Source organism: Nematolebias whitei, chromosome 16 (assembly GCF_014905685.2).
Source record: "Nematolebias whitei isolate Nwh7 chromosome 16, NemWhi1, whole genome shotgun sequence".
In the NCBI taxonomy this organism is placed as follows: domain Eukaryota; kingdom Metazoa; phylum Chordata; class Actinopteri; order Cyprinodontiformes; family Rivulidae; genus Nematolebias; species Nematolebias whitei.
Genome location: NC_056513.1, coordinates 10,025,151 through 10,034,747, shown reverse-complemented (window position 1 = coordinate 10,034,747; position 9,597 = coordinate 10,025,151). Strand labels below are relative to the sequence as shown.

The following is a 9,597-nucleotide window of genomic DNA, read 5'->3' as shown; positions in this document are numbered from 1 at the left end:
AACATGCAAACTCCACCCAGAAAGGCCCCTGGACCGGGATTTGAACAGGCAACCTTCTCGCTGAGAGGCAGCGGCTGCAGTTGTGCCACCGTGCTGCCCGCTCAATGGAATTAACCTATATAAATAAAGGTTGAATGAAAAAACGTCCCCGGTTTGGTTTTGGGCTCCTTCCTCGCCCTCCACCACTTGCCCACCTGTAAGACTTACTGTACCTGGGACTCTCTCCTCTGTGATTATTGGAACCATTGAACCTCCGTTCCCACGACGACCCCTTACTCCAACTGTAAGAGAGAAATTACATCTTGAATTATCCCAAGAATTACATCCACCAAACTAACTCTTATCCTTATTATCCAGGGTTCCAGTCCGAGCCGTGTTGCAGATTATTTCTATCCACTGTAAATAAAGCATTGCTACTTCTTTTTGGTCTTGGAGTCTGTTCCTTTCAGTCACAACTGGGTACTTGTCAAATCGTTACCATCAGAAAGTAAACACAGGCTGTGAGATGAAGTTTACATCATTTATTTACAGCTGAACGTCAGAATGACATCAGAGGACCAAACACATGTTGAGGGTCCAACAGGGGGCAGGAGGGTGCTACCGGAGCAGCAGGGTCCAGCAGAGGGCAGTTGCAGCAGCAAAGGCAGATATGATGAGTATCTGGTGGTTCTCAGAGGGTTTTAATGAACTATCTGTTTTAATAAAATGTTAAAATCTTCAGAAGATAGTTTCAGGGGCAAAAACTATTCTATGGGGTTAGAGGACAGAAACCCTCACAGCTTTAAGAACCAATCTGACTGAAACTTCAGGAGAAACATATCAGGCCCTGGTCCTGAAGATAATAGTGGGGTATTATATTAAAAAGGAATCAAATCCAAATATCTTTTGTAAAAATGAATGGTGGTAAGAGTTGTTTTCACCCTGGTCCCCGAGTCCACAGTTTTGTAGGGTCTGGATGTGCTCTTCTTCAACAAACCAGAATCAAAACTATGTTGTCATGTTCTGAAAAAGTTTTTAAGGACTCCTTGTTTTAAATCAGGTCTGTTGATGCAGGAAACAAAGAGGTCCTGCAGAACTAAGGGCCCTGAGAACTGAGGTACCTGAAGACCAGGACCAAGAACCACTGATGTATTCCATTAGGACCAGCCAGAACAAGAGGGTACAATGGGAATTAATGCTTCACATGAAGGTAAGGGACTAGCTAAGACAATCAGTGGGGTCCAGCAGGACCAGGTTGGTTCAGATGATACCAGAACCGGATAATACTGTCATGAAACATTGCGACCAGGAATCAGAGGGTCAGCTGGTACGAATAGGATCCAACACAAGGAAAGTCCAGTCTTTTATTTTTTTAACACCTGGATCAGAAAACCAAACCTGGATCACTTCAACAGTCCTGGATCATGGGACCACTCTTGGACAACTTGACCATTCAGTATTGTTGAACTGGTTAGTCCAGATCTGTAAGTACAGTTCTGGTTTAAAGTTCAGACAGGAGTCCACGGTGTCAGAGACCAAAGGTCAGGTTTATGTTCTTTACCTGGAAAAAATATTGTTACTTCCTACAGACTCAAAGTGACCTCAGTGACCTACGTAAGGTGAGGTCAGTGAACAAGGCCAGGCTGATTCTGGCAGATCCTGATCACCCACTCCATGGTGAGTTCAGGTCGCTTCCATCTGGATGCAGGTATCTGCAGCCCAGATGGAAGACAAACAGACTGAACAGCTCGTTCATCCCTGTAGCGTTCAGCCTTTTCAATGAACAGTGATGATTTCTGTACTGTTATTTTAATGTCTTAATGTCTAGTATGGATGTTTTGTTTGTCTACTGACTGTGAAACAAATTGCTCCTTGGGGATAGTAACACTCAGCTGAGATCTTCAGGACTCACCAAACCTGACCCTGATCACCAGTGATGGAGGAAAACTGGATCAGAGCATTTCACAAAGTTCATAAGCCAGACTTTAACATGCTTCTGCTGCGGAGGAATACAAAACACAGAAAGTCCTGCTGGTTCCCAGTCCAAGTGGTGGGCTGCAGCCTGCACACGATTCTGTCCATTAGGCCTGGTTGTTGCTGGAAGCCTCAGCAGTCGTGTTTGACTGCTACAACGAGACGAGCGCAGCCGAAACTTTCTGACTGATCCGCACCGACTATGATGTGGATCAGGAACACATTTACAGAAGAACTTTGTGACCCTTCCACAGATCGATGCAAATGCTTCCTTTGACTAACCAGGTGACGTGAGTGTAGCCAGCTTGATTGTTTCATCCTAAAACATCTGGAGTCAGTGTTATCAGGAAATTTCTCCAGATGCTCATAAATTACAGAAATGACTCATTTAACAGCTGAATATTCGGACTTTGTAAAACATCAAAACATTCATTTAAATGCTTCGCATTAACGTTGTTCTTAGACAAAGTAGAAGAGAAACTGCTGGAATCAGTTTGTAATTAGCATTTCTGACAGTTTCTCAAAATAAAAGTGTCTTAACGAGCCATCTATCAAATGCTAACGAGCAGTCTATAAACTGTCAAACATAAATGAGTGATCTCAAAAAAGTTGTTGCAGGAGCAACAAAAGTCTGTAACTGTTAGAGATCCGGATCAGAACCAGCTGGAGAAATATTTTGAGGTTAATTATCAACAGGTCAGTCAGAGGACTGGAGCTAAACAGAGACTGAGAAGTAAAGATGGGCACAGGATCAGCAGTCCGAGTACTTGAGGAACTCTTTCAGAATAAAGTCCCTGAATAAAGACTTTAATCTCCATCATCTTCAGTTCATAATCTGATCCACAGATTAGAAGAATCCGTAGAAACTGAGCTCAAAGGACGAGGCCTTCAAGTGCCACTGCACTAAAACCAGGTCTGGTTCTGTTCTGGACCTTGCTGCATTAAAATCAGGTCTGGTTTTGGTTCTGATCTGAATATTTGTATATAAATTTGTGTACAGCAGGGGTGCCCAGACTTTTTCAGCATGTGAGCTACTTTTAAAACGACAGAGTCAAAGTGATCTACCTACTGTAAGGCCCCGTTTACACGAGAACAACCTCTGGAAACGTTAGTGTTTTTTTCATGTTTATTGGAGGTAATCAACAAAAAAGAGCGAGTTTACATGAAAACACTAGTTACCAAATCAGTCAGGTTGCCAGATAAGAATTTATGAACTATAGTACTGTTGCTTTATATTTTAATTATAGTATTTTGACCTAAACTGTCATATGTGTGCCGAGTAAAATATTCTAAGAAGAGGTGTGTGTTTGTTGAACATGTGCACAGAAAAGGAAGTAAATAAGACATTTTAAATTTATTTGGCAACCCTGATGCAGCGCTCAGCTGCATTCATTGCACATGCAGCATCTGCATGACAGTTAGTTCAAACTGATGAATACACGTCGTTGGAACTTGATTTTATTAGTTTTGCTCATACATGCTGAAAAAGGGTGAGTAACACAAAAACACTCTGCTCTCTGCCATTTATTATAACTGTTGGTATTTATTATAACTGTTGGTATTTATTATAACTGTTGGTATTTATTATAACTGTTGGTATTTATTATAACTGTTGTTGGTGCGGAAAAACTTTGGACTGCAGCCGTCTGTAGTGTGCATGTGCGACTTCACATTTGTGGAGCATGTCACACCTCTGTGGGGGGGTTCCCCTGAAAATCTCCACTCTGAGACCTGGATTTAGAAATCTTTTCAGAGAAAACGAGGGCTGTGACTGGCTGCCCTGTATGTCAATCAAGTGACAAATTTCATAGACGATGATAGGCTGACATCCATCTTTTTAATGCCATGCCATCTACCCATAATACCTTTGCAACTGACCGGTAGATCGCTACTGACCAGTAGATCGCTAATGACTGGTAGATCGCTAATGACTGGTAGATCGCTAATGACCGGTAGATCGCTACTGACCGGTAGATCGCTAATGACTGGTAGATCGCGATCGGCGTATTGGGCACCCCTGGTGTACAAGGTAACGTACGGTTAACTTTCGTTCTGCCTCTCCAGATGAATGTCTTGTTGCACCTCTGGTAATGACTGATTGGTTGACTGACTGCTAGGATTGTAGTTTTATCAGCACTGTGGCATTATTACAGAACAATTTTTTATTATTTTTGAAAGTTTGTTTTCTACAATGTTCAGTTTACTATTCAGTCATTTCTGTGACGGATGTTGTTTTGATTGTTGCTGTGCTTGTTGTTGGTGTTCTTAACGTTGTTCTTGTTCGTGCTTTGTGCTGCTGTTGATGTTGCTGTTCTGCCTCTGCAAGACAACCACAACCTGAACCTGGGCAGGTCAGGGTTTTCAAAACCTTGAAAAGACGTGTAGACTTGAGATCCAGTTGACAGCCATCTACAGTAAGGGTTCACATCCAGCAGGGGGCCTGAGCTGCACAGGGACTCTACAAACAGGTCTGTGCTTCCACTCGAGGTCCAGTGTTCCACCTATCGCCATCCAGTTCAGAACCTGGCCTCAATCCACTGCAGTCGGGTCTAAACAAAGTTCAGGTTCTCACGACTGACAGCCGGCTCAGACAGAAGACTCGCGAGCTGTTTTGGATCCGAGAGCTCCAGCCCGACTCAGGAAGGGGAAGGTGGTACCAAGGCATCCAGCAGCCACTGTGAAGCCCAGACTGGCCCATGCGCAGCAAATAGACCAGCCGTAACCATGATCCACATCAGCTGGAAGACCATAGATGAAGGGTGGGGTCCTGGAGAGGTCATAGGTCACACTGGCTGCATATGTGCACAAAGAGATGGTGCAGAAGATCCCTGGAAACAGAGCAAAACCAGAGACTAGATCAGTGACTGGACCCGAGACAAGACACTAGATTCTTCTTTTATTATTTGATCTTTATTTTACCATGTGAAACGTTTGAAAATCTGTTTTCAAATTACATCCAAGAATAACCAACAAGAACGGCAGTCGGCTGTAATCTGCTTGAGTTTCAGCCTAAGTTTGTTTCAGTAAAGTTAAAATAGTAGAACTATCTTTGATAGATGTGTTTATTTTTTTAATCAGAGTTCGGAGTACTGAGACTGAAAGGACACACAGACCAGATGTTAGTGGTTGATGGAGAGCCCGTTAGCTATCACTGGAAACAGCTGATCCCAAATAGCTCCGCCTACCGCTCAGGAGCTGCAGGAAGTGATTAATATAGAGAATCATCACCTTATCTTGATGGAAGAGTTTGTGAGCCTGAATGAGCCTAGGAGCTATGCTGTCAGGGGCAATCGTCCCTGGTAAGATCTCCCAAGGCAGATTGGTCCTGGGTGAGAGGACAGACTGGACAGAAGACAGCAAGGAGCCTAATGTCCCTTGGGGGCCTTGGGGCTTTGACCATATCTTACCAAAGCCGGCTCTGGGGACATGGAACGTCACCTCTCTGGTGAGGAAAGAGCCTGAGCTTGTACGTGAAGTTGAGAAGTACTGACTAGATATAATCTGGCTCAGTTTAATGCACAGCGTGGGTTCTGGAACCAGTCCCGTCGAGTGGGGCTATACCTTATTCCACTCTGGAGCTGCCTGTTTTTAGGTGCTGGGCAGGTGTGGGTCTACGTATTGCCCCGCTGGCTTAGCACCTGCATATTGGAGTTTTCCCTGGTAGATGACGGCCAGCATTTTAGAGTCCTTAGTGTTGGCGATGGAAGGTACTCCAGTAGGGACACTGGAACTTCAATGCCCACGTGGTAAGCGACAGTGTGATCAGGAGGGGTGTGAGTGACAGGAGTGGCCTCTCGTAAAAGTTATCTATTGAAGGAAGCAAAAGGTTGTGATGAATCTTCACTTTGTCACAGTCTCCCATCCTGAGCAAGCATAAAGACGACAGTGGAAAAGAAAAGGAAGAAACCTCCAGCAGAACCAGGCTCAGGACAAGCAGTCAGCTGGGGTTTGAGAGGACAGGAAGGAGAAACACAGAATGACAGATCCAGATGTACTTTCTATAGGAGGCAAGACATAAAACACGTTAAGACAGAAAAAATTACAAACAGGTAGATTAGAGCAAGTAAAGACAGCAGCAGAGTGAGGAAATATGGTCAAGTTGTCCTCCAGCAGTCTAAGCCTATAGCAGCAGAATTAAGGGATAGCTCAAAAAACCCAAGCCAACTCTAACTATAGGATTTATCAAAAAGGAAAGACTTAAGCCTAATCTTAAAAATAAACAATGTGTCAGCCTCACGGACAGACACTGGAAGTTGGTTCCACAAGAGGAGCCTGATAACTGAAAGATCTTCCTCCTATTCTGCTTTTGGAAACTCTAGAAACCACAAGTAAACCTGCTGTGTGAGAGGGAAGTGCTCTGTTAGGAAAATATGGAACAATAAGATCTGTAATATAAGATGGAGCTAGGTTGTTGAGAGCTTTGTATGTTAGAAGTAATATTTTGAATTTGCATTTGGTACACTGTCCTCTGCTTTTCAAATGTGTGTGGAACAGGTGTGGTCACGCCCTGAGCAGTTACAAACAGGTGAACTGGTCGGACGCAAAGGTGAATGAGGTGAAGGACGACTGCCCATCCATGGCCTTTCATCAGTAATGTTCAACATCACTGTACACAGATCAGTAGTTGTAAACAGATGAAGTGATTCAAGGCTCAAATCTGAGGTATTTCCAACTTTCCATTACATAACTAATGTCAACACAGATACACTCAGGGCTTATTCATTAAATATTGTCTGATGTAAAGAGGTATTAACAAATTAATCTAATATTATTCTTATAATGGGTGTCTCAGAAAATTCAGCAAAACATTAAAAAAAACGTATATTGTCCATTTGTACATCAACTGGATCAGTGTGGTTCTGATGGAGTCGTGTTGCACAATCCTTCCTGTTTTAAAGCCTACTGCGTCTACCTGCAGGCACACGGCAGGTGCTTATTAATCAGTACATTCAAGTGTCCAAACTTAGTTTTAACTAACGAACTACTAAAATCATTGTAGTTAAATTAAAATATACCCCTGCATTGAACTGTTTGTGGGTACACTTAACAATTAATAACACAGTAATAAATCACAAAGAAGGTTAAATCATGTCATGGACAAGTTTCTTTAAGGGAGAAACGTTACACCTTTCATCCGAAAGACTTCATCAGTCTGAGGCCTGCCAACCCAGATCTGTCCCATAAACAGCACCTCCTTGGTGTGTTTCAAACCAACCTCCTGTTGAATTCCCAGAAACTGTTTCATTATTGAAATAGTCTCTTTTATTTTTGCACATAATTTCCCTTTTTTTTATGTACATCTGTGCATTTTATTCATGCTTAATGCAGTGTATAGACCAGTATTGAAAACTGTTTACTTTGCTTCTGTTTTGTGAGCAATATTGAAAGTTGAGATAAATGTATTTTTGACATTGTAAAGAAATAAAATGGCGCTAGCTTGTGAAAGACGCCAATCCATCGTTCTCTTCATTGATCCACAGCCAGTGCACCAGATCCACAGCGCTTCTTGGCCTGTGAATCACATTACTGGACCAGATTACCCTAGGTCTGGCACCGGTTACATTTGGTTACAACTGTAATGAAACAGTAATGAATCATTTCAGATTTATTTGAAATGTTCCGGCACCATACACAGCTATGATGATGGTAAACGTTACTGTTTGATGCTCCTGCCTGGAATATTCTGGCTCCATGGTAACACCTCAGCTGTGTCCATTTTCATTTCATTAGCAGTTTCCCAGCATGCCCTCTGAGCGTCGCCAAGAAACCAATCACTGTAGAAAGTGCAGGTTCTACGGCCTCAGGTGAGTTACCTGCCATCAGGAACAGGAGACCCGATACGTGCTGTGTCAGACTCTCTTCCCAGAAAAACCCCACCGACACCACAATGCTGCCGCACAGCAGGACTGCCGCTGCCATGCCCAGGAAGCCCGCTGTGATGCGCCGCAGGTCTGAGGACACACACACACACACACACAATAAGCAAAAAAATAGTTTTCATCTTTATCTTCTTCTATCAATAATGAGGCTAATAAATGCAGAATCACATTGTGTTACCATGGTAACCGCCTCCTGCTAGCCTTATTACAGCCCTCTGTACGATTACATAACCATAAGGACACGTTTCCATGGCAACCAGCAAAAAAAGCACACAAGACAGAGTTGCAAAGTTTAGCTTGAACCAAAACCTTGAATCTGAAATCGGTACACCTGGAGTTAACTCCCTTTATTTCTTTTTACAACATAAAACTGGTTCTGGTTGACTTAAATATGAACCTGAAAACATTCAGGTGTAGTGGCGGGGGGGGGGGGGGGGGGGTTACACTCACGCAGCAGGTGCCACTCATCCTGTTGGATGGTTCTGGTCAGGTTCAGAGGGATGTTCCTCAGTCTGATTGGCTGAGAGAAGTGATACTTCACAGCTGTACATCGATCTGCGATACCTGCAGAAATAAACAGATTAGTTATCTCTCTCTCTCTCTTTCTCACACACACACACACACACACAGGAAACAGTTAAAAGTGACGTCATCAGATGACAGGTGTGTTTCCTGCCGCTCTCAGTATACAGATGTTGAACCACAGATCAGTTTTTGTTACGTGATTGACAGATTGGAAGGGCAGGAGCATTCTGGGAAATATAGTGTGACTGTTTCCAGCTGTGCAGCTCATAAAAAACAAACGGCTTCAGATTAGAAATGTTGATGAAGTTCAAGTTTTTGACTTTACAGAAACAAACTGAACAAACCACCTGAAAACTGTGAGAATCTGTTTCAGAGTTTGAGATCTTTGTGTTAAAGTTGTGTTTTCTTGTGTCATCTGTTCAGCCTTTCTGGTGTTTTCCTCCGTGTGGTCGGCTGCAGCTTCTCCCACTCTCACCTGTTCTTCTTTCCCCAGGTGTTTATCTGTTGTGTCCCTTTCAGCTCAGTGTCAGGGTGATTCTTCCCCGTCCGTGGATTGAGCTTCTCACAGCCGTTTGTATCGCGTTCTGTTCCTCCGTGTTTTACGCTGGATTTTTTTTAAAGTTTTTGTTGCCACGTCAGCCTTTATTTTTTATTAATAAATTAGAATCTGTAATTTTACCTTTAAGTATCCCCGTATCTGTCTGCACTTGGGTTCAGCACAATCGCAGAACACGATAAAAAACAAATTACACCAAAACAAACCATCCCAAATAAAAAAAAAACAAGCTGAGAACACACTGCAACATGTGTTTGTTGTTTTTGATGTTGTGTTTGTTGTTGCTTTATTTGCAATTGTGTTTGTTGTTGTGTATATAGTTGTATTTTGTTTCTGTGTTCATTGTTGTTTGTTGTTATGCTCGTTGTTTTGTGTGTAGCTGTGCTTGTTGTTTTTGCAGTTGTGTTTGTTGTTGAGGTGTTTGTAGCTGTGTGTTTTGTTTGTTGTTGTGTTTGTAGCTGTGTTTGTTGTTGTTTGTTGTTGTGTATATAGTTGTATCTTGTTTCTGTGTTCGTTGTTGTTTTATAGCAGTGTTTGTTGTTGTTTTTGCAACTGTTTGTAGCTGTGTTTGTTGTGGTGTATATAGGTGTATTCTGCAGCTGTGTTTGTTGTTATTTTTGCAGCTGTGTTTGTTGCTGCTGCAGTCCGACCTCCCAACAAGGACGGGTAGATCTAATCTGGTCG

The 9,597-nt window shown here is 42.8% G+C and overlaps 1 protein-coding gene across 1 annotated transcript in view; it reads right to left on the bottom strand.

The window, feature by feature from the left end:
* Positions 1–4,012: 4,012 nt before the first annotated feature.
* Positions 4,013–9,597, bottom strand: part of tmem178 (transmembrane protein 178) — a 9,573-nt gene continuing 3,988 nt past the window's right edge. Inside the window, exons 2-4 of the mRNA XM_037690152.1 lie at positions 8,283–8,396; positions 7,767–7,904; positions 4,013–4,781 (exon numbers count right to left, since the gene is read on the bottom strand). Of these exons, the coding sequence (XP_037546080.1) occupies positions 4,540–4,781; positions 7,767–7,904; positions 8,283–8,396 (494 nt within the window). The 3' untranslated portion in view covers positions 4,013–4,539. The remainder of the gene's footprint in view (positions 4,782–7,766; positions 7,905–8,282; positions 8,397–9,597) is intronic.